At 37.4% G+C, this 26,075-nt stretch overlaps 1 protein-coding gene and 1 long non-coding RNA gene across 2 annotated transcripts in view; one reads left to right on the top strand and one right to left on the bottom strand.

The window, feature by feature from the left end:
• Positions 1-7,586: 7,586 nt before the first annotated feature.
• The window catches only part of Matr3 (matrin 3), a 29,115-nt gene continuing 10,626 nt past the window's right edge, over positions 7,587-26,075 (bottom strand). Inside the window, 14 exon segments of the mRNA XM_052741881.1 lie at positions 7,587-8,642; positions 11,200-11,321; positions 11,821-12,043; positions 15,035-15,372; positions 15,375-15,403; positions 15,849-15,892; positions 17,294-17,425; positions 18,430-18,597; positions 18,785-18,910; positions 19,212-19,337; positions 20,313-20,365; positions 20,735-20,847; positions 21,179-21,220; positions 22,073-22,134. Of these exon segments, the coding sequence (XP_052597841.1) occupies positions 8,592-8,642; positions 11,200-11,321; positions 11,821-12,043; positions 15,035-15,372; positions 15,375-15,403; positions 15,849-15,892; positions 17,294-17,425; positions 18,430-18,597; positions 18,785-18,910; positions 19,212-19,337; positions 20,313-20,365; positions 20,735-20,847; positions 21,179-21,220; positions 22,073-22,134 (1,629 nt within the window). The 3' untranslated portion in view covers positions 7,587-8,591.
• On the top strand, positions 12,050-13,837 carry LOC128112677 (uncharacterized). The gene is made up of 2 exons (XR_008219119.1): positions 12,050-13,500; positions 13,680-13,837. It is a non-coding gene; the product is annotated as an uncharacterized LOC128112677 (long non-coding RNA).

Below are 26,075 nucleotides of genomic sequence, written 5' to 3'. Positions count from 1 at the left end.
GCCCGGAAGTGACTTCACTTCCGTCGCCGCCGGCCCCGCCCACTCGTTCTGTCTTCGCTTCCCGGCTAGGCCACTAGAGTGCACAAGAGAGAAGGAAACGCCAGAGATCTGGTCCGAGTTGTGCTTCTATTGAGGAGCAAAGGCCTTCCCGGTGCCCAGCAGACCCACCTAGGGTTTTTCTAGTTCCGTTGATCTCTCGTGAGACAGGTATGAATCCTTATTCGCCCGCCCGACCAGAACGATGGGATTCTGTGGCTATGGGAGCTGGGAACTAAGGTATGCATATGTGGACTGAAGTATATATATTAAAGAGGGTCATCCAAATAATCTACTCCGATATACATACTAAAAGTAATTCACTGTCACGCTAAGGACACGCACTTATGTCATACTGAGATCCGGACATAAGCAAAAAGCAAAATCAGAGGCACATATCTGATCCACAAGCACTCATTCTCACACACTTTAAAGACAGACCTTCACAACCTCTTAAAATACAAGCAGGTGGTTCTCATGCAGGGTGCAGAGCCTCTTTGAAACTAAGACAGGAAACTAGCGCGAACTAAGACAAAACTAAGGAAGGCTCAAAAATTTCCACAACAGTAATTCTAGCACTTAGAAGATGTAATAAGCAGGAACACAGGATCATCCTTTGCATATAAGACCTTATCCAAAGGAAAAGAAAAAAGGCCAGCAAGGTGTCTTCGTAGTTAAACACTAGCAGTGTGAGCTTTGTGACCCAAGTTCCATCCCTAAGACCCACATTAAGGTAGAAGAAAAGCACCAGCTTCACAAACTTGTCTCTGACCACCACAGGTGCCATAGAAAACAAAACCAACCCCCAAACCTTTGAAGCTTAAAACCACCTTTAGTGTAGCGGCCTCTATGTTCTTAGTCACATGTCCTTGCTTTCATCATCAGCAAGCAAAGATCTATGTCAATGACACCAAGATAAAGATGTGTGAAAAGCTGGGTATGATTTGAAAGACATATAAGCCCCATTAAATGTCATTCCTCTGATATAGGAAAAATGAACTTGGAAATATTTGAATCCAACCCCCCCCCAAAAAAAACCCCAATGCTTGTATAATCTGCATTCTTCTGGAGTTTTTTGTTTTCTTGCAAACAGCTGCAACCAGCTCCATGGTTTCATCTCTTTCTATAGTATTCAAAGGTCTTGGCATCAGTGACATTCCCTTTGCCTTAAGAATGCAGTAGGAGGGGCTGGAGAGATAGCTCAGAGGTTAAGAGCACTGACTGCTCTCCCAGAGGTCCTGAGTTCAATTCCCAGCAACCACATGGTGGCTCACAACCATCTGTAATGAGATCTGGTGCCCTCTTCTGGCCTGCAGTCATACATGCTGTATACTAAATAAATAAATAAATCTTTAAAAAAAAAAAAAAAAAAAAAAAAAGAATGCAGTAGGAGCCGGGCGGTGGTGGCACACGCCTTTAATCCCAGCACTTGGGAGGCAGAGGCAGGCGGATCTTTGTGAGTTTGAGGCCAGCCTGGGCTACAGAGTGAGTTCCAGGAAAAGCGCAAAGATGCACAGAGAAACCATGTGTCGGGAAAAAAAAAATGCAGTAGGCCATTTGTCTTTCCCTCAGGTAGCATTTTTACCCTGGGCCAATTGTGGTGACAAGCAGGGTTACTATTTCTGGCCAGTTCAAAGCCCCAAAGAAAACAACATGGGTGGTCTAGGATGGTTCAATTACTTCACCTACATTTACAGAACTGTATACAAAACTTTTTATAGTGGCCTCTCATCTGCAAGGCAAGTGCACAAACCACTAAGCTGAAGCCCCACAATTATAGCCAACTGGAAGGGAAGGTTTGACTTTGCTGCTGCTGAGCAAGCATACAGCTATTAAGAGGAAAGAGACTGATTATGATTTATCCAAAGGATGATGATAGCCAGTTGGAGTGATGTACAACTGTAACCTTGGCCCTCGGGAAACAAGCCTGTTTGTTGTACATCTGAGCCTCAAAACCAAACAGTATTGGTGAGGAACCTGGAAAATAGTCCAAGGTAGGAACAAAGGCAATCAAGACTTGTTTACATATCCTGTAATTGACCTCAGCACTTGAAAAGATTTCTAATTAGTGTACATGCACGTCTATATGTATGCCATGTGTGTGGGTGCCTGAGCCTTTGAGCTAGATTAAAAGGTGGCTGTGAGCCTCCACGTGAATGCTGGGAAACTGATTGTAGATCCTCTGCCAAAAGCAGTACATACTGTTACCCTCTGAGCCATCTCTCTAGTCCCACCCCCAAAAGACAGGGTTTCACCCTGTAGCTCATGCTCATTTTGAACTCTTAGCAACCCTTCTGTCTCAGTATCCATAGTGTGAGATTACAGAAAAGAGGCACTACACATTTGGCCAACCCAATGGCACATGTCTGGTATCCCAGCTACTCAGGAGACTAAATAATTTGCCAGGCGGTGGTGGTATACACCTTTAATCCCAGCAGGCAGGCGGATCATGTGAGATGGAGGCCAACCTGGTTTCCAGAGTAAATTTCAGGACAGCTGAAACAAAGAAACCCTTCCCTGAAAAACTAACTAAATAAATAAGGTCTACTTGGGCTATACTGAGATTGCAGGGCCAACTCTGACAATTTAAAGACCCTGCCCCAAAATAAAAAGCAAAAGAGGTATGGGTATACAGAGTGTATCCTTAGCACACGTGAGGCCCTGATTTCAGTATCTAATACTGGGGTGAGGAGGAAGCGTAGGTAGGATGATTCCAACTTCAAGGCCTACTTGGCAATTCAGTATGACCTGTCTCAAAGCAAAAACAAAGGCAAGGAGTATAGTGGCAGAATGTATAGCCTAAGACATGAAAGGGCCTACCTAGGTTAAATCCCCACTATTTCACAAAACCCCTAATCTGAGCATGCCAGTCTAGAATCCCAGCACTCAGAAGCAGGGGTACATGACAGACTCCACCTTGGGGGGGGGGGGGGGCTTGAGGATGTAGCTTAGTTGAGTGTCTGTCTACCATGCTCTAAACCTTGAGTTTGATCCATAGCACTAAATAAGAACTGGGCACGGTGGCACACACAAACATGTGGAGGGTAGAAGCAGGAAGATCAGTAGTTCAGATCAGTCATAAGCCACACAACCCCCACTCCCCCCTCCTTTAAAAAAATCCATCACGGTGTCAACTTATCTTTAATTCCAGTACACAGGAGACAGAAACAGGCAGGTCTGAGTTGAAGCCAGCCTAGTCTACATATCAAACTCCAGACCAGTCAAGGACACATAATTGGAACCTGTCTCAAAACTAAACACCCCATACAAAAATCTTGTTTCCAAAAGGGCAAGTCTGCACAAGATCATGACTAACTTATTTTGTATCTTGTGAAAGTTAATGATAGAACCTATCATTGAAGTAAACCTATTTCTGAATAACTTGGGGATTTCACTATTCAAATTTTTTTTTTTTTTTTTTGGAAACAAGGTCTCGATAGGTGGCTCCATCGCTTCCAATTAATGACCCTCATGCCTCAGCCTCTCAAATGTTAGGATTACAAGAATGAGTGCAGCTAGTCAACACTTTTTTCTTTTTTTTGGTTTTTCAAGACAGGGTTTCTCTGTGTAGCTTTGCGCCTTTTCCTGGAACTCACTTGGTAGCCCAGGCTGGCCTCGAACTCACAGAGATCCGCCTGGCTCTGCCTCCCGAGTGATGGGATTAAAGGCGTGCGCCACCACCGCCCGGCCTAGTCAACACTTTTGAACTGTGTCAGCATTCTAGTCACTGACAGGGGGGGGTAATTATGTAGCATTTTTTTCCTTAAAAGCTCTTTTAAATGAAAAGTAAAAGCAGACCAAGTTAAAAAGGGTTATTTCTATATAGTTTTAATAAGAGATCTGGAAAATAATGTGCATGGGAGGCAGACTAATGATGCGTGCCATATTGTATACGTGCCAGGTTAGGTTGGTTTCCTATAACTCACTAGCTGCTGAAAAAAGGGCCAGAGACAGCATGTACATGCACCAAGGTGCAACCAGAAAATTAGGAATGCAATCCATTCCACAGGTTTGCAGGGCATTACAATTTAGGTGGTTGTCAACAACACACAGGTTTCTTAGTGCTGAAGACTCAAGAACCTTGGGCATGCTAGGCAAGGATTTTAAGATTATAGAAGAGGACAGGACATCCCACCTAAGATAGAGGTCAATACAGAACTTGGTAGGTAGCAGTTAATAACTCATATTTATAGTCAAATCTAATTTAGGGTGGAAAAAATTCCATTTAAATCGTTTCTCATTATGTTTTTCAAACTGCTCTTCATCTGTGACTTGAAGCATTCCTGAGTAATTTGGACTACAAAGTAATGACTATAGTGCTATCTAATTTTCCATTTTAGGCCCCTGGCTCCGATCAAATACCAATGAGAAACCCTCATTTCTGACTTAAGTCTTGGCAAAGGTGAGCAAACACGAACTGGCCTTACTTTTGATAGGCCGGCACCAAAACTCAAACAGCATCTTGTCCACATAAAGCATATTACTTGAAGGAATGGACTCAATCCCCAATACCACAAAATAAACCCCCCCTTAACAAAGTAGGAATCTGCTTCTGAAACATCTTTAAGTCTAGAAGAGTCATGAATACTATCATGTAGTTTGATACCATGTTTTTTTTTTTTTTTTTAAATCCTCAAAGGGTTAAATAGTTCAGTACTATAGCACTTGCCTACGTGGCATGTACAAAGTCCTGGGTTAGCTCTCCCAGTGAGTCCTAGTGATTAAACTCAGCTAGACATAAGCTACATCTCCAGCTATGGAAGATTCTAATGAAGGATATCATGTAGTTCAAGCCAGCCACCTCTTTATTCTCCTCCCAAGTGCATACCTCCAGGTGTGCCCCAACTCCCCAACTCTGCTTAACTTAATGTCCAGGAACTGGCTCTGTAGACCAGGGTGACTTCAAACTTAGATTCCCCTGCCTCTGCCTCCCCGTGCTAGGATTAAAGTCGGGTGCTACCACACCCACCTTTGGCTGCCATTCTTTAACTTCCAAAACACTTATTGTGAAAATGCTAAACAAATTCTGTAAATTGTCATATCACCTTAAAAAAGGAACATTCAGCCAGTAGGTAGTGGCACACGTCTTTAATCCCAGCACTTGGGAGGCAGAGCCAGGAGTTCGAGGCCAGGATAGGCTCCAAAACTACAGAGAAACCTTGTCTTGAAAAACAAAAAAAAACCCTAAAAATGGGGGGAGGGGGAAGAGGAAGAGGATGGGGGGAAGAGGATGGGGACACACCCAAAAGGTTAAGGATATAGCTCAGTGGTTGAGGGTTTATATCCAGCATGTAAAAGGCCCTTAGTTGAATCCCTTGCCTTGCAATAACCAACGACTCAGTAAGATCATGTGTGAAGCAGGGGTGTTGGTAGAAAGGAAATCTTTTCCTTCTAGATAACTCAAATAGTGGATATGACCTTAAAAATTCTTAGAAGGCCTGGTGGTGGTGGTTCACATCTTTCATCCCATAACTTGGGAGGCAGAGGTAGGAGGATCTTTTAGTTCGAAGCCAGCCTGATCTGAGAGTGAGTTCCAGGGCAGCCAGGGCTACACAGAGCAACCTTGTCTCAAAACAAAAAACAATAACAAAAAGTTTGTAGAGGAAGCCAGGAAGTTGAAAAGGAAACACACACCTTTAATCCCAGTACTTGGGAGGCAGAAACAGGTGGATCTCTGGGAATTGGAAGCTAGCCTGGTCTACATAGTTGAGTTCCAGAATCACAGCTACATAGCGAAACCTGATCTTGGAAAAACAAAAACAAAACAACCAAGGGGGTCACTGATATGGCTTAGTGGGTAAACGTGCTAACCATAAGCCTGAGAACTTGAGTCTGGGTATGGGGAATCCACAGTAGGAGACAAATGACCTCAGAAAATTTTCCTTACTGCCACAAAGGTACATGTCCACAATCCCACACAAGATAAAAAACCAAATGAACTTCCTCAGAATGTTACCAATTAGTGTTGGTAGCATATGCTATATCCAGAAATTCATCTTCCTGTTACCCCTCACCACAGACCATCTATACTGCTCACGCTAGGCTCAAACGGAAGCTTAACTTTTGGCACTTTTGAGTACACCTGAGAGGGCTGAACTACTGCACACAACAAAATGAAAATTTCTTCTGGGATATGCAAAGCGACACTAGCAGAACTCAAACTTTCTAACAGAGTAAAAAAGGATTGTAAAATAAACTCAGGGTATCTCTAAAACCTTCACTGAAATACCAGGAAATATGTTCAAATTTATAGCATGCGTTAAAAAACAATAAAAACAAAACCTTTCTTTTATAGGTTTACCGTAAACTAGATCTGAAGGGAGCAGCCATGTGATCAGGTAAACAGAAGGTCAGGCATGATCCCAAATTCAAGTCCAGTCATAGAGTAAAACAGGGTCTCTATCTCAGACTGAACTCAAACTCCTCATGTTGCTGGGGATGACCTTAACTTCTGATGCTGTCTATATTCCTGAGTTATAGGATTAAAGTGTATGCCTTTATGGGGTCAGGCACTTGGTTAATGCTCGATAAGTACTCTGCCAATATGAAGTAGCTGCATCTACAGGCATCTCAAAAATAAAAAAAGATAGCCATAATCTGGAAAAAAAAAATCTGATATCTTAATGCTACAGATCAAGCTAAATGGTTCAAAGTATTCTTCAAGTTGCCAACTCCACACAGTAGGACAAAAGAAAATAAGCTAGCACTGCTGATGGATTTGTTTCCCCTTATGTGCATAATGTTCTTTTTATTTGTTTGTTTGTTTGTTTTTTTGCCTTCTGAGACAAGGTTTTGCAATGTAGCCTTGACTGGCCTGGAATTCTCATGTAGACCAGGCTGGCTACCAACAACTCAGGGCAAACCTGCCTCTGCCTCCCAAGTGTTGGGATTAAAGGTATGTGCCACCATGCCTGGCCTTGTCCACACTTTTTTTTTTTTTAAATAATTGCAGTTTAGATTAAAAAAAAAAGGTAAATAATTAGTAACAGTTAAAATTAAATTGAAGAAAATCGGCAAGGATTTTTTTGTGCATGTTACTGAGGAGACTAAAATTTTAACCAACAATATTTGAAATATCTTTTTAAGACAATTGGGCTGGAGAGTTTGAAAGACAATTACTAATAATTCTATGTCACTGAATTAAATTGAAACTATTCTTTGGACTTCAGGTTATCAAATACACCAAAAATCTCTTCCTGATTTTAAAGAGTGACAAAACTAATTTTTCCCATGCTATTTTCAATTCTACTGTTAAAGGCATGGGCATCTCTGAATATGAGCTTTTACAATTTCTTTAATCTCAGCATTTAAAACTGTAAGGTTAAAGAAAGAAAAAAAAAAAGCCCCATTTTTAGTAATGTAACAAGAACAAGAAATCCACCAGGACGAAACTGAGATCTTTAGTAGTTTTTAGAACACCCAATCTAGACTTATGAATAAATTGTTAAAGCATGCACAAAAATGTAACAGTGAATTTAAAAAAAAAAGTAACAACTGACAAATATTTTGGTTAACATTCCAAACATGTTTAACCAACCAATCAACATGGCCTAGGTTTGTTTTTTTTATTGGTATTCACTTCAGTAACTTGAATCCACAGATATAAGCAGTATATAACCAGAGAGTTACAAGTAAACACAGATTATACATGCAAAGTTCTGCTCACAAAGGTCACATGTGCAGGTACATGAATTAGAAGCGTGCGTCTAGAATTATGGCCAAACTCTTTTTAAAATGCAGAAATGTAAAATCACATCCTGAAAATATAGAGATGGTTTACACACTTCAAAAATCAAATGTTGCTTATACCAGAGATGTATGACAGCTACAGGATTCAAGTGACAAGCAATAGTTTCTCAAGAAATTAATACTGGTCAAAGAGAACGGGAATATTTTTACATTTCACTGAAATAACATTTGACTACTAGAATACGAAACCTAGCAGGAACTCAGGGAAAAAATTACAAATCTAAAGCCAATTACTTAATATTTCTTATCATCTAAACAGCATGACATTAAAAGAAAACTGCACCTGCATTTGAATTGCCAATCTCACATGAATGAAGTTCTCTAAAAATGAAATGCAACCAAAACAGCTTCCAAAGTCAAATGAAAAGTCTGCAAGGCTCAGATTAAAATGTGGAATGTTTCAGATGAAAAGTAATAAAAAATACAATTGGTTTTGTTCTTTATTGAATGGAATCAAACGTTGACATTTCTTTGAAGCCTCAAACTACTAAATTTCATTTTTCTGAATGGTTCTATGTTATCTTTCTCTTAGTGGTGCAAGTTGTTTTCCAAAGCTTACAACAGTCAATCTCTACAAAGTACTTTTGTCTGTTGCCATTCTGATGAAACAAAAACATTTTCATTAACTTAACCGTATGTGTACTTTCTGCTATAACACTTAAACACATGAACAGACATCTATTATTTTTCCACTAAAACAAAAGAGTACAATAGTTTTCTAACTATCAGTATTGTATTTAAAAAAGGTTAACATTAAAATCAAAGAACCATTGTTTTCTTTGAAATAATTAAGCTTCTTGTACATCTTAAGTTTCCTTCTTCTGTCTCCGTTCTTCTGCCAATTTATTCAGATATTTCTGAGGGGAAAAAAAAAGAATTACAGGGACTAAGTAACTGATGAGACATTTAGTATATATATTAATTATAAAATAAAATATTCAGTCCAGGTTTAGGGACTTACACTAACATCTTAATATTTTATGAATGAGTTATTCAGCATAGAAAACTAAACTGGCTCAGGACACAACAATAAAGCATGAAAAAAATGGCAAATGTGGAAAATGGATATTTCAATGTGCAATTAACCCTAACTTTTAGAAATGAGAAAACATAAGAACATGATCACAGAGGAAGAAATAGCTCTATTAGATCTTTGTTGTAACAATTTCACTGACCTCAAAGAGCCATAGACAATACTCGAAAGACTATGGCTATGATCGATCGGCTGTGCTCTAATAAAACTTTATTTACAACAGTAGGTGGCTGGGCTACAAAATATAGTCCTGTCACCTATGATCTTCAATGTACAATTTGTAGACACAGTTCTATTGATACTCTAAGGGAATATCAAACACATTTAAAAACCATCTCCATCTCTGGTTACAATCTACCAGGACTGATTACTGCAGACTGATGAGAGGGTTAAAAGCCATTATATCCTTAAAAAGCAAATGAAACAAACAAACAAACAAAAAAGAAAAGAAAAAGACACAAAACATCTAGTTAAGTGTCAAAACAGGTAAGAATAGTGTCAATTTATCATTTGAGCAACACAAACTCCCTAATACCTTTCAATGCAGTTGATTCATCTTTTCTCTGAATACTTAAGTCATAAAGCACACCCTTCTAGGTAACACACATGGTTTTGACCCCACATGGCCTAAAATCCAAACAGTGCATTTGGGGTATAAATGAAGCCATGCTCATCCTCCTCCCAAAATAAATTGCTGTTAGCACTGCAAATGACCGCCATTCTTTTCTTATATCCATAATGGTAAGAGACATAGATTTACATTCGAAAGCAATGCAAATGATATAAGCAAGAATTAAAATGAATTTTAATTCTTTGTCCACCAGTCAACACAGAAATGTGCTGAGATAATTGAATGCTACACAGGTTGAGTTTCTCTTGTTTGAAAAACCTGGGATTAGAAGCGTTAGGGAGTTCAGATTTGGATGAGGCACCATGAAACATAGCCCAAACACGATAATTCTACCTTTTTTTTCTTACTGAGTCAAAGCCAGGACAACATGCTACCAAGAGCTCTGCCACTGAGCTGCATCTCCATACCCCAGAGGTAATTTCATTTTTTTCTTTCTTTCATGCATAAGTAGGTATACACATGCTTAAGCCCATGACTGACATCAGGCATCCTCCTTGACTGCCCTTTAACCTTATTCATTGAAGCAGGGTCTCTCAATCAAACCCAGACCGTGCTAATAAAGGTGGTTTCACTAGCCAGCCTGCTCCATTTCCACCTCTGACAGCTAGAATCACAGCCCAACCCCTCCCTAACCCAGCATTTAAACTGAGTTCTGCAGTCCTCTCGCTTTCACAGCAAGCAGTTTTATCACTGAGCCATCTCCCAAGCCCTCTAAATATAACTTTACACAATATTTTTAGTGTACCAGCATTCTGACTACAATTTATTACTGTTACTAGGCCAGATGTGGAGTATTACAGACTGTCAAGATTCGGAATATTCAACAAGTAGCCACTTTTCACTATAAATGAAGAAATGTGAAATCAATCCACCTACAACTGAGTTAAGTACTGCTTTCAGGTTTGCTTTTATTATTTATTATTGAAGCATTAAAGAGGCTCCTAACTAAAAGAGTAGGAATTGTTCTTGCTTCCCATTGGGCTTTACTCATTTATGCTGTGATATAGGTAAAAATGAAGAGCATCAGTAACATTAGAATAGCAATCTTCAAAGGTTGCTCACACTTATTATCCCAGTACTTTGTTTGGGAGGCTGAGACAGAATGATCCCAAAGTCTAATCTAAGATGACCTAGAAAGGGAGACTCAGTCTCAAAAATAAATAAATAAATCAAGGACTCGGTACTATACAAACTCAAAATATTTTAATTCTGTTTCATGTTCAGATCTCCATGAAATTTGAGAAATTAGTTTGAGAATACTTGATAAATTATAATGTAAAAAAAGAAATTATTTCCTTTCTTCCTAATTCACTACATAGCTAAGGTGATCTACTCATTCTCCTGATTCTATCTTCCAAGTCTAAGAATTATGGGTGTACACGACTAAATCAGTTTTTTGTTTGTTTGTTTGTTTTTGAGACAGGGTTTCTCTGTATAGTTTTGGTGCCTGTCCTGGATCTCGCTCTGTAGACCAGGCTGGCCTCAAACTCACTGAGATCCACCTGCCTCTGCCAGTGCTGGGATCAAAGGCGTGTGCCACCACCATCTGGCAAATCTGGTTTTGAGTGAAGAGGCTCTAAAAGTTCGTAGAACCCATTAAATTCCTTAACGCACAGGCAATTAAGGAAAAATGTCTTTGAGATAAAGCATTATGATGGGTCGAAGGACATACACACATTTTACTTATTTATCTCATTTATTTCCATAAATCATTTGTTTTCCATAAATCTCCTCTTATATTCAGCCTTACCTTTAATTTCTGATAATGAGGAAGGCTGCTGCAATGAGTATTCTTTGCAACTTCTTCATTTGTATAAAAGAGTGAACACAGCTTACAGTAAAACCCTGTTTTAGGTATCACATAGTCTATACCTAGAAACACAAACATACATTCTTACAAATTAAGTAAACTTTAATTTTACTTAGTACTCTCAAATCTTTTTTTTCCTGACAATAAAACTTGAATCAGACAACATATTTGTGAAAAGTCCATTATGGCCTAAGCTAAAAACAAACAATAGCATATTACTCTTTCTTTTTACTTAACTGATATTCAAGGTCCTACCTATCTGAAGTCTTTAAAATGGAAGACAATAATATAACAAACACAAAACGAAAAGCAATGTGTAACTTTAGAAATCATTATGAGAAGAGAGAACATAGTGGAATGGTAACATAATACAAAATTAGGAGACACATGAAGAGGGAAATAGAGCAATGTCAGTGTAAGTTCACAAATTAATGGTAGGGAGGGAGAAGATAACTTTACATACTATCAGAGTTTACATAAGACCAACTTTTAAATCTTATTTTAATAAATTTGTTGGGCGAAATGAGAAGAGGAAGAAAGCAGAAAGTCTTTAAAGCTCACCAACAGGAACATTTGGCTGGTACGGTCCAATTCTATACTCATCTGGAATTGTATAATCTTCCTTGTTTTCGTCAGTTTGGCCATCTGCATTTTCACTTGTGTCTTTGTTTGGATCATCAGCATTTTCAGCAGACTCAGCACCTGGTTCTGTATTTTCCTCATTTTTAATCCCATTTTCCAAGGCAGCTTCATTTTCTTGATCAAGTTCCTCCATCTTTTCCACCTAATTTCAACCAAACCATCATTTCTGTCACCAGATTTAAATGTCATGCCTGATTTATGTACTTTTTTAACTTTGGAATCTTCCTCATCACTGTCCTCATCTAGAATGACAAAACCTTCCATATTCCTTGGGAAATGACACTGTTAAGAAAGATAAATATACTCTGCAACAATAATCCTGCAGTACCCCTTCAATTTGTTTTATTTTTTGGAGACCCGAATTGGAGATCATAATCCCTCTGCTTCCCTTTCCTATTATGCCTGACTTGTCTTTGTATTTATTATCTCAAAATAGCCTTTTCTTGGGCTATAAATGCAACAGCCTGTATGAAGCCCTAGGGTCAGTCCTCAGCACTACCCCCCGCCCCGAGCTGAGGACTGAATCCAGGGCCACCGAGCTAAATCCCCAACCCAGTCCTCAGCACTATCCTTAGGAGTGAATGTATAATTTAAGAAAGGAAAATTTTCTGCTAGACTCATTAATGACTTCAGAAAGAACTCAGTTTGTTTTTTGTTTTTGTTTTTGTTTTTTTAAGAAAGGAAACTCTTAAGCAGCACAGCAGGATGGGTCAGTAGCAAGACTACAGATTGTGGCCAATTTAGCTTGTCAGAAAGTTAAATTATGGGGGTTAGGGTTGATGCTCAGTGATGAAGTGGTTTCTTTTAATGTGTTGCCATTAGTTTGACCCCTCATGTAAAAACAAACAACCCCCTAGAAAAACAAATCCACCAAGCTTCAGTGACACAAAGCTCACTAAAATTCATACTTCACCAAATGGAGAGCCTGCCTCATCTAAGAAAATATCAGATGGAAGAGAATTTATATTCAGGTTGGAAAGATGGCACAGTGGTTAAGAGCTGTGACTGTTCTTCCAGAGGATCTGGGTTCAATTCCTAGACCGCACATGGCAGCTCAAAAGTGTCAGTAACTCCAGTTCCATGGGATTTGATGCCCTCATACACCATATGCAGTCAAAACACCAATGCACATAAAGTAAAATAAAAATAGAGAAATCACTAGAAAACAAAAAAGACTCAGTGTAGAGAGTCTGCTTAATCCTTGCCAGGCCCAAGGTTCTATACTCAGCACCAGTAAAATAAGTAATAATAAAAACAGAAATTTCATATTTTATACTTTCTCAGACAAATATTCTAAGAAACGAGTTAAAGAACTTACTTAATTGAGTAATGTTCTCTGAACTTAACAGTTCCTATGATATAACTTCCATTTAGAACAAAACATCAGCTTGATATAGTGAAATGGTTTAACAATTTTGGAGCAGACCGACACTATTGATCTGATACTTAAGAGTCACGAACTAGGACAAGATACTGAAATTCTTCATGCTTAAATTCTTAATTTATGGAATGGGGATAATAAGACCACCCATTAACTATGGTTATTATAAAGATAAAGAGAGTTTAGAAAAAAATCACAACATGAGTTCAAGTCATTAGGTCTTTTTTTTTTTTTTTTTTGGTTTTTCGAGACAGGGTTTCTCTGTGTAGCTTTGCGCCTCTCCTGGAACTCACTTGGTAGCCCAGGCTGGCCTCGAACTCACAGAGATCCGCCTGGCTCTGCCTCCCGAGTGCTGGGATTAAAGGCGTGCGCCACCACCGCCCGGCCGAGTCATTAGGTCTTAAAAGGGAAACATTACAATTATATTTTCTAGGCAGAAAAATTAAAAGTTATGTGACTAAGTCATCAATATTTTAAAAGTAAATACTAGTTTGGGAATAGCAGAATGAATCAATAGAAATGATGACAAAAACTCTTGATACCATGAAGGGGGGGGGGGGGGGAAATCACTAAAGGGGTTACCAAGACATTTTAATATCTTTTTTTTTTTTTCTTGAGACGGGCTTTCTCTGTGTAGCCTTGGCTGGCCTCAAACTCAGAGACATCTGCCTGCCTCTGTCTCCCAAGGACTTCAATTAAAGGCAACATTTTACTATATTACCCCTTATTCGATACAGCATATTATTTTGTGCCTGCCAACACGAAGGCGAGAGAAAATCTTGGTTGTCATTCCTTAGGTACCATCAACCATCTGTTTTTGGGAGACAAGGTTTCATGTACTCCATGGTTACCTCAAGTTCCCTACATGACTAAGGATGACCTTGAACTTCTAAATCTGCATTCCTGCCTCTGACTGCCAGGACCACAGGTGTGTGCCACTATGTAGTTTCTATGTAGTGCTGGGGATTGTGAATACTAAGCAAACACTCTACCACGAGGCAACACCTCTAGCCTTCATTTTCTAGTGTTATTCCCTTAAAAGCCACTAAAAAACATCTAAGACTTCACAAAAAACTTAGGCCTGCCTCTGCCTTCTCCTGGAGTGATGCATGTACTGTCAAATCTGGCATTCAACAACAGCTTTTAAATGGTTAAAGTAACTTGTGTTACTGAATTTCAAACTCATAACCCTATCTTTTTAGTTGTCTGGGACTCACTACGTTGTGCAGCTGAACCTCAAACTTCTAAGTCACTTTTCTCTACCTCCATAAGTGCTTGAGATCACATGGATATGCCGTTATGTCTGGCTAACATCTTTTTGAAAACAAACATACCAGAGCTTATAATTACCACTGTAAGACAAAAGCTTACCTAGTTTAAAGTCTTTCTTATACTTTGGTTACAAGTTTTCTTTAAAAGTTGACTATTAGCCAGACAGTAGTGGCGCATGACTTTAATTCCAGCACTTGGGAGGCAATTGGATTTCAGTGAGTTCAAGGCCAGCCAGGTCTACAAAGTGAGATCCAGGACAGCCAAGATTGTTACACAGAGAAACCCTGTCTTGAAAACCACCAAAGAGTTGACTATTTTTTTTTTGGTAGCTCTAAGGAAGTGTTTCTTTCTATTGTAGTTTCCTCTTCAAATGTTTTTCTGTTTAAGAAAAAAACAAACAAAAAACAAAAACAAAAACAAAAACCTACAAGAAAAATTGATCTGACCTAGTGTTCTAATTAAAACAAATATAAAACTTACCTTTTTAAGTTTTTTCTTGGATACTGCTGAAGCACTTGCATCTTTTTTCACAGCTTTATCTGAAGGCTCCTTTTTCCCATCAGATGATACATCCCCTAAATTAGCAAGATCAGTCTCATCGCCCACCGAACTACCACTTTCTAGGAGAGCTGCTGCTTCCTCCTCATCGACAAGCAGCTCATCTTCAGACTCAAGAAGCATGCTGGGTTCCTGTTCTGCCTGGTCATCCTTAGTGTCTTTCTCACCGTCTTCACCTGACTTCTCTTCTTGTTCTTTACCCTCTGCTGGACTCTCAGTCTTCTGTGAACCATCAGTCTTGGATTTCTTATCACTTGGGACTCTTTTCCATCTGGAGAATAGGATCTTTTCCTGAACAAGACAGATGCACATTTTGTTTGTCGAGTTGAAAAATAAAAGCCTAATGTCAGTATGAATGGTTCATATCGATTGCCAATTTCCTAAGATCTAAGATCAGATCAGCTGGTGGGAAGTGGGAAGATCTATCCTGAATGTGGGTGGCACTAGTCCATGAATTGCTTGGGGTCCTCAATTTAATGAAAAAGAGAAAGTAAATTGAATGGAAGCGTTTATAGTTATTATTTATTTATTTTTCCTGACTACAGATGCAATTCGACCAGTATCCTCAAACTCTCACTGCCATTATTTCCTACCCACTGATGGACTGACTGTGTCTTTGAACTTGTGAGCAAAACTAAACTGTTTTTTCCTGAAGCTGCTTTGGCCAGATACTTTGTCATAGTGAAAAGACTAGTAATTATTATGTAGTATATAGATATACGCAAAATGCAATTACCGGGATTTGTCTTTTTTCAGTAAGTCAATGCCTCTGTTAGGAATCTAAAAGACAAAAGTTTTGAGAAATTAAATACATTAAAATTTACCCATTGGTAGAATACATCAACCAAGTAACATTCTGCAACCCCAATCACTTTATATCACTCAGTCTGTACAACACACCCAAGAAAATCTGCCAAGAGTTTAAAAGTTCATCTCAACCACCAAACTAACAAAGTGGGTAATAACATTTTGGTAGTATAACTCTAATAACCTTTAAAGAGGAAAGAGAAATGGAAGATGCTTTCACAAAACACAGTATTTCTACTGAAAAACAAAGTTCTTTTTTTAAGAAAAAAAAAAAAAAAAAGGGCACGGGGTTGGGGGTAAGGGGTGGTGGTACATGCAGTGAGTCCAAGGCCAGCCGGGTCTACAGAGTGAGTTTCAGGACAGCCAGGGTCACAGAGAAATCCCGTCTCAGCACAGAAATAACAACCTAAAAACCACCACCAACCATAACAACCACCACCTATGTTTTTTTGGGGGTGGGGAGGTGACAGCTTCTCACTATGTAGACCAGGCTGGCCTTGAACTAAACCTGTCTGTGCTCTTGAGTGCTAGGATTAATGACGTGTGCCACCATGCCCTGCCCAAATTTTTTTTATTGTATACAGGTTTTGTCTGCATGTATTTGAGTGATCATATGCATGCCTGATGCCCACAGATTAGAAGAGAGGGTCAGATTCTCAAAGAGGACTGGTTCTGAGCCTTCATATGGGTGATGAGAACTGAACCTGGGTTCTATTTAAGAATAGCAAGTACTCTTTATCAGTAAGCCATCTCTCCAAACCTTAAGATTTATTTTTATTTGTATTTACCAGTCTCTGTGAGTGCTGACACTTAAGTCCAAGGACCCTCAGAGGCTAGAAAAGGGAATCACAGGTAGTTGTAGAGCACCTGACTTGGGTGCTGGGAACTTTAATAATCCCTTTGAAGAGCATCAAGTGCTTTTAACTGGGCTCAAACCCCAGCCCCAAACATTGTAGTATATAAAATGATTAAACTAGACCAGTGAATTGGCTCAGTAGGTAAGGTGACTGTCCCAAACCTGGTAATCACACATGCACAGTGGCACTTGTACACCCATAAAATAAACGCAAAAAAGGCTAAATAACACAAAGGATAGCAGTGTACAAAAGGTCTAATGACAGTCTGAGGCCAGCGGGGTTTACAGTGAGTCCTAGCTAAGGTTCTTAGCAAAACCCTGTCTATCCTTTGCCTCTCCTCCCCAAAAGGTGGCTGGGAAACACTTTTGTGTCTTTTGCCAGGCATATGGACTTAGAATCTTGGCTGTTTAGGAAGCCACAACAGTAAGATCAGTTGAACCTAGTAGCCTGGGGGTAGATTGGGTTACATAATTAGACCTTGTCACCTAAGAGGTTAACACTATTAAGGACTACATACCCTCAGCACCAGTTTTTTATATTTCTCAGACAAGTCAACTTTAACACATCTCCCCTGAAACCAAAGTGCCTTCTTCAGACAATGGTCAACCATTGCCATTGCATCTTCTCTGGTCTCCATCTCAATAAAAGCCTGGAGGGAGAGAAGGAGAGAAACCCACAGTGACATTATTTTCCACAGAATTGTATGTATGAAAACGATGCTATTTTATATTATGCAATCTTTAGCAGAACAACTGTATACCCTGCGTCAAAGCCCCCTAATACTCTCCTGACTGATTCTGGGGATTGAATGCAAGCCTTGTACTTCTGAGTTTCATCCTGTCCTCTGAATTTTTTTACATAAAAAAAAAAAAATCAAATATGACTAAACTGAATTTAGCTACTAAATGTGGATTCTGAAGAGCTGGCTATCAAGGTGTATCACACTTATAAGTCTAGCATTCTAGAGGCCAAAAGGAAGTGATTGTTAAAAGATGGGAGGCACTCGGGAGGCATAGGCAGGCAGATTTCCGTGAATTCGAGGCCAGTCTGGGCTATAGAGTGAGTTCCAGGAAAGGCGCAAAGCTACACAGAGAAACCCTATCTCAAAAAACAAAAACAAAACAAAACAAAAAAAAGATGGGAGGCCAGCCTGAGCTACATATTAAATTTTAGGCCAGGAAGAGCGATCTATCACTGGGCGCTAGTGGGCGGATCTCTGTGACCAAATTCCAGGACAGGCTCCAAAGCTACAGAGAAATCCTGTCTTGAAAAACACAAACAAACAAAACAAACCAAAAAGAGCTACCTAGCAAAGTCCTGCTTAAGAAAAAACAAAACCAAAACCCAACAAACAAAAACACCATAATCACTACCCAAATCCTCAAAGCTTGGTGTCTATAGATGTGTAAAATCTTTAGGAAGAAACTCTAAAAACAAACTATTTTTCTACTATGAGAAGAGAAAACAATTTATTTTCCCCTTTGTACTTTCAAAACTTTACCACTTGACCATGAACATTTAACTAAAGTAATATATGATATTCAACCCACAAACTAATGCATTTCTACTACTGACATCCACTCCCAGTAAAATTATCTTAAAGTACACTGAGAAATTAAAATTACTCTTAAAAACCTTCCCATGTGTTATTACCTGACTTTTCATTCTCATCAATATGTAATTCTTTATTTTCCCGTAAGGCTCAGCAAGCTTGAGGACGGCACTGTCAGAATAGCCAGAATGTGGTAAATTGCTGAGATGTATCACACGTCCAAGTTCTTGCTTTTGATCAAACTTCTGATCTGGTTTTCCTTCAGGTTTCTTTAAAAAAAAAAAAGGGGGGGGGGGGGGATTTTAAATAACTGAAAGACAAGTTAAAGGTTGGCAGGTATGCTACAATTATTAATAGCCTAGCTTTTAAACAACCAAGTAAACAAATATAAAAATGATTTATTAAGCTGATTACATATAACTAAGAGACAAAGACAAATGAAAGGCTACTACTAACCTTTATTCTCTTATACTTCTGGGATAAATGAACTCTCACTGGCTTGCCAAATACTAATGCTGGTGTAGTTGTATAATAATCCACTGCAGCTTGAGCATCTTCTGTGGTTGCCATTTCAATAAATGCCTAAAATTACAAAAAGAAATTTCTAAAAAAACGTTTACCCCCAATCTTTATAGGTTTTACATTATTGTATTTAATAATTTAATAGGATGCATCTTCAATAATCGAAATGAAAAAAAAGATCAGTGTTGCAAGCTGATATTTTACTTAGGGCTCACAAACTATACATTTACTAAAAATCTATTTAACATTAGGATATACCTTTTCTTCTGATATTTCAAATTACACAGAATTTTCCATTAATCTAAAACCATTCAATTTCTTTAACATGAGTGCTATGAATAACTGATATTCCTACTCATACCTCATTAATTTTATTTAAAATCAGATGATTTGAAATGACTCCAAATGGTTCTACCAGTTGTAATAGCTGGTATCTCAAGTTTTTTCCTCGCTGAAAATCCATAATGTGAACAACTCGGCTGGTTTCCTATTCATTGGAGGGAAAAGGAAAAAGAAAGTCAATAAAAGTCCTTTTAAAAGCATTCTGAGGGGGAGTTGGATATATATTTCAATGACAATAGTATATACTTAGCATGTGGTAAGCACGAATAGCTAGGACTCATTTGTGCACCCATAATTTTTACATAAAATTTATTTTATGAGCCGGGCGGTGGTGGCACACGCCTTTAATCCCAGCACTCGGGAGGCAGAGGCAGGCGGATCTCTGTGAGTTCGAGGCCAGCCTGGTCTACAAAGTGAGATCCAGGAAAGGCATAAAGCTACACAGAGAAACCCTCTCTCGGGGAAAAAAAAATTTCCACGTGCACACTGTATGTATTAGTGTTGGGGTCAGAGAACAATTTGTAGGAATTGGTTCTTCCCTTCTACCATATGGGTCCTGGGAATCAAATTCAGCCGTTGCTGCTGTTGAACCATCTTTCCAACCCAGATTCTGTTAATGAAAAACTATGCACACAACTGGATACCAAAGTTCCTAAGATTCTAAATCAAGGTAAGGTCTTTTAACTATTACCAGTCATGTAAAAGCATGACAGCTTTAACTTTTTTTAAAAATAAAGATAGGGTCTCATTATGTCACCCCTGGCTGGCCTTAAAGAGATCGAGATCTCTCTGCCTCCTAAATGCTGGGATTAAGCGCATGCCACATCTAGCAAGCTTAATAGTTTTCAAATTAAAATACCCATCCTGTTATAAGGACTAAGGTTAAGATTTGTATCAATAAAGTCCAGCATGGTGGTGAATGCCTTTAATCCTAGCACTCAGTGGCAGGTGGATCTCTGAATTTGAGGTCAGCCTGGTCTACAATAGCCAAGTGCTACACAGAGAAACTGTGCTTCAAAACACCTCCACCACCCTCAAAAGATTCAATGAACAAGCATTTAAATGGAATCACATTTCTCCCAACAGCAATTATGATAAAAGCAATAGCTGTATTACAGACCACTCTGCCTTTTTGCATGTGTCTTGGTCCTTGTAGGTTCCCATTACCAGCACCTGTGCAGGGGAAAAAAATTTGTAAAGGAGTAAATAAACAAGGTAACTAGTGGAAAATGTTGTAGCAGTGAAAGAAGAACTATCACTATGTTCTTTTCTGAAAATTCCTTACACTTGTACTTTTATATAAAAAAAAATTATCAAATACAAAATATCAAGTACAAAAAATATACTTACTTTATAAAGCAAGGTAGTTTATTTTAAAAAATGAACATCTTTCAAATACAAATGGTAAGACATTGTAAATGACTCTTCTCATGCTATGTTACTTTAAAAGAACTTTTTAAAGAACATTCTGACACTACCATTTACACTAAAAGCAATTATAGCTAGTTAATAGAAAAGGCAATATGAATTTCATATAATCACCCAGATTTCCTCTTGGGCCAACCGCTGGTCCTCCAAGATGAAATGAAGGAGGTGGAGGTCCCAGAATTCCTGGTGCTGGATTTGTAGACTGCTGCAGCATGAATGGATCGCCCCTAGTAATAACAATAAAATAAATGAAGCACAATCAAGAGATTCATCACATAAAATTATTAAAGGACTCTTACATAACTATAACTATTTTAAGATGCAGGAGTATTTATAAACAAGGTAACTAGTGGAAAATGTTGTAGCAGTGAAAGAAGAACTATCACTATGTTCTTTTCTGAAAATTCCTTACACTTGTACTTTTATATAAAAAAAAAATTATCAAATTCTTATTTGGTGAAGAAACAGAAAATATTCTTATGAAACATAGGAAGTTAAACTTGGGATTCCTTACATTGAGCTCCTTTATAAACAATAGCCTAAAATTTTTAAACTTACATTGTGTGTCCTGTATCATTGTCAGGATTCCATTCTGGGTAGCTTTAAAAAGATCAGAAAATTAATTTTAAAATAAAAAGGTTCTTTTCACAAAGTAGCCTCCTTAAGCCTCTAAAACAGAGATGATTTATTAGTAAAGTTATCTGAGAATCTACATTTCAAAAGCATGTAACATATTTCAAAAAGAACTTCAGACACCAAGTGATATGGAATAAACCTGCAATACTTGTAAAATTTAAGTGATGCATGCTGAAATGATCCTGTATTTGTTAAATTGTAAGCAGGGTAAGTGCTGCACAAGGAATTAGAAAGGAGGTTATGTGAAGAAAACAAACAACAACAACAAAGAACCCAACTTCCTTCCCCAATATTAGGTATCAAACCAGAAAGGACAGTCCCAAAGGAGTTAGGTATGTATGGGTAATATCTGCTATAGTAGGCAGTTTCTTTGAATTCCATTTCAATGTAGCAGCCTAAATTCAGAACGCAAGCCACATATGTCAAAAGCTTTCCATGAGGAAACTGACTTGGTTTCTATTAATTTTCAATTATTCCTCTATATTTTTGTTCTATAGCATGTATTAACTATTACTAAAGTGCTATCATAGATTTTGATTATCAACCGCTATCTTTTCATTAATTCTACTAAAATTATTTCTTGATTAACAGGCCAATGTGCATTTATCCTAGCAATTAAAAACCAAGTAACAAAGCATCATTATATCTATTATTCATGAAGATATATAGTTCATCTGAAATTTAATATTAATCAGACATTATTAATTATGTGACAGTAACAATGTATGTATAAGTAAATGATGAACTTCCCCAAACCAATTAATGGCTGTTTCTCATTCACGATAAGGATGCTTTATACGTATTTCAAATTCCTACATTTCAAGAAGAAGCTGGCATCGACGACTGTGACTTGCTCCATTGATATGTTGACTCCACTCCTGCAGCAAAGTAAATTAGTAGAATTAACAAAAATTAAAAGCTAAAATATTTAATGTGAACCATTAAATTAATGTATATGCAGTATCAGGTTGTAAAACACTTCATTTGTTAAGTCACAGTGGTTTAAGTTAAAACCATTTCTGAATCCTTGAAGCTTGATCCTGCCCTCAAATACTCTATGCACATTCTTGGAAAAACTGGATTAATTTGGTCAACATAATTGAGACCTAACAGTGGAGAGGTGTAGATAGTAAAGATAAGAAGTCAATGGACCTTGAGGTCAACTGAGCACAGTAAATACTGTGGACCAAACTCAAGTATCCACTATTTTTGGAACTGATTATTTTGTAATGCTCTGTATAACAAAATCATCATATCTAGAGTGTGTGAATAATTAATCTAAAGTAGAATCTTTAATTTCTAGGCAAAAATTTGACTTTTAGGCAAATTCCAAGTATATTATACTTTCTACTATAGCAAAAACAAAACAAAATGAAACAACAAAAAAAGCACTGTCAAAAAAGGCCAACAAGATTTAATGGCTTATCTAAGAAAATTTCCCCATTTGTTAGAAATTTAAGCTCCCATATTTCCCTAACAGAATCAAATTTAAGGAGTGCGTCTTTCCAAATTTTAAGGAGGGAAACAATGTATTCCATCAGTATTTCCTTTTTTTGTGATTTAGTTTAAAATATAAAGCATTAACTAAATTTTCTTGATTCAAATTAATTTTCCTTTCTCTAAGAAAAATATCAAGTTAACTTTTTATCCAATATAAGAGTTAGGAAAGGTTGGCTTTGCTGTTAAAATGCCTTGGTTTATTTCCTAAAGTGCAGTATGACTAGATATGACTACGTCTAAATTATTTAAATTCATTGCAACAAAATTCCACTATGGTGGTGAAAAAACAATGAAACAATAAAGGCAAACTATTTGAACACCGTCAAGCATAAGTTATCTATACTGCACTGTTTTAAAAGTCCACATTATTTTACAAGTAGTTTTGATTTTTCACCAATTTCCACAAATCAAGACAGTATTTAAAATAGCTGCTGTTCTTGAAAGGTTTGAGTAGAATATAAACATGGTCAGGCAATGTATATTTCTCAAATGAGGGGATTAGAGAGCCTCAGCTAAATGAAAGCATAACATCAAATTACACAATTTGACTTTTAAGGCTGAACATGGCATTTTATAAATTGGACCCTAATTTTGATTTATATTGTAACAGTCTATGTATAATTCATACTCTAAGAAAGTTAATTAAAACCTTGTGAAAGAACTAAAATGGAACATATCCAAATAAAATAGTACTTAGAATGTGAGGTACTATCAACTACTATTCTTAATATCTCTGAAAACTAGATTGTCTTTCAAAAGTAATAGCTAATAGGAACTTGAGAGATTTCCATAGCTGTTATACAATCAGTTGGGCTAAAGTTTCTACTTGCAACACAATAGACCGTTTCTGGAAGCCATTTTAAAAATGGCTGTAAGCAAGAGGCGCCATAGGTAAATTCAAATTCAGAAAAGGGACAAAACGAATCCATCAACCTAAAGAGTTTCAGAACAACTTCAAATACATTACAAGTTTCTACCCTTAAGAAGCAGTGTCTAAGGAAAAGAATAAATGTTATCCCTATTAAGAATGCTTCTGAATTATAGGAGATGGAAAGGGCACAGAGCTGAAAAGAAATTATATCCAATCCCCCGTGTCCTCTAAGTTTCAAGTTCATGGTAAAAATGTAGCTGGTCTTTCAAGTACTAGAAAGAAGGCCAAGATCAGAAAATTAGTAAAGTACCTCCCAACCCATCCATTATAAATCAGCTCCACTGTACCTAATTCTCTTGATATCTAGTTTAAAATAAGGACTAAGAATCCAACAATTAAAAAAACAAACAAACACAACCTTCTGGATTCTATTCTGACATAATTCCTTTATGAGATAAAGAGTAGGGATTCACTTTTCGAATTTACAAGTCTAGTGGGGGGAAAATCCTACACTCACACTTATGTCTTTCAGGTATCTTTTTTGTTTTCTGAGGCAGGGTCATAGATGGCTTTTTGAGTACTGAGATGAAAGATGTGTGGCACCAGGTTCTTTGAGACATTGAAATTTTATAATAATCATTCTGAAAAGATTTCTAAAGTGGCAGAATAGAATGTAATTTAAAGATCTAAGTAATACTAAAGGAAAAAAAATAGAAATTCAAGTAATAAGACAAAAAAGCCGCAGTGGGCAATTTTCTTTAAGTGAAAGGAACTTGAAAGAAGTTTGAGACTGTATAGATAAGCTACTTGATGTTCTAAAGTGACCTAGAAAAAACTCGAAGCCGGTTATTTAAAAATCGCCTACAAATATAAAGTAAGGGCACTCCATCATGACTAGTTACATTATGCTTTTCACTTGAACTTTGTATAATGTAGGCAGGCCATTTAACATAATCATTAAGTGAAAACAACAGATTTTCCAAGTTATGCAGTAATACCAGAGAGCAGGATACTTATTTTTTTCATTGTCTATGTCCACCACAGAAATTTTTTAACAAGTCACATCTGTATCTGTTAACAGTTCATTGCTGAAGTAAATCAGCTAAGTTGAGGCAACTATAAAACAGAAAATCTAAGTGCTTAAATGTGTTCCAATTGGTCTAACCTACAAACACAAATTTTATAAATGCAATGGTTAAGCAAAAGTCCTCTAAAATAATTGTTAAATATACCTAATATTTTGAATATGCAAACTAGAACCCAAGCATTTTTTTATAAGCTAAAAATACTCCTTAATCCAAAGTATCATCAAGTCCTCCAAACTGCTCTTTTGTTAGTTTAGATTCATTTATATCATTAGCTTTTGGGAACTAGGACGTAGTAAAATTTGGAGGAAAAAATTTTTTTTATATAAAATATAAACTTGTATCTGACAAATCCTCTTATGGTTCCTTTTTGTGTTCCTTTCTTCCAACAGCAAAGATTTGCAGTTCTTTGAGATCACTTTCATTTGATCACTGTAAATATATTCCTTGGAATTTAGAACTCTTTTCTGAGAACACCAGTCATATAATTTCTGCTATATTTCTTGGTAAAGAGGTTAAGAACTAACATAGGAAAAGCTGGAGACAATCAAATTTAATGGACCTTTTTTCAATGCTTTAATTTACACCAGACTAAGTCTTCAAGTTTAGTATAGAATAAAAACATGGCATAGTTAGTGTAGCTAACAAATTTGGGAAAAATAAAATGTCTAACAAATAGGATTTGTTGATTTTGTTTTTAAGAGCTCCAGGTTCTATTCTTTGTTGAGACAGGGTCTCACTATGGAGACCTGGCTGGCCTGGAACTTAGTGTGTAGATCAGGCTGGTCTTGAATTTAAGAGATCCACCTGCCTCTGCCTCCCAGTGCTGGGATTACAGGCGTGAGCCACCACGCCCAGTGGTTCTATTTCTTAAATGAAAAACCTACAAACTTAACTTTGGCTTTTATGTTAACTTATTTGATATGAAATAAAAGATTAAAAGATAAAAATGCTGAGATCTAATCACAGTAAAGGGAACAATAAAACAAAAAAATTTAACAGTCTCGTGGATTAAAAAACAAAACAAAACAAAAACCACTAAAAAATGAAGTTAAAAGAAAGTGATATGAAAAGAAAATGTCCCAGATGCTGCTGTAAAGAAAAACCCTGTAACAGTGACCATAAAATCAATCTCATCATAGCAATTATTCCAGTTAGATAGGTTACTACAAAGCACATCGGGAAAAATGGATGTTCATAGATTACAGATCAAGCTAGTGGGGGGTGCTGCACCATTGACTTTAAGTCAACTGCAATATATACTGAAAAATAGAATTTTAAAAACTCCAGTGAGAATGAGTAACACTGAAAAAGTTGAAAGAGAAGGACATTTAAAAGGGCATTTTGAAAAGGTTTCCATTTT

This window comes from Peromyscus californicus, unplaced genomic scaffold (assembly GCF_007827085.1).
Source record: "Peromyscus californicus insignis strain IS unplaced genomic scaffold, ASM782708v3 Scaffold_17__1_contigs__length_78620276, whole genome shotgun sequence".
In the NCBI taxonomy this organism is placed as follows: domain Eukaryota; kingdom Metazoa; phylum Chordata; class Mammalia; order Rodentia; family Cricetidae; genus Peromyscus; species Peromyscus californicus.
Note: the sequence above shows the minus strand (reverse complement) of the source record. Positions and strands in the feature narration are given on the sequence as shown.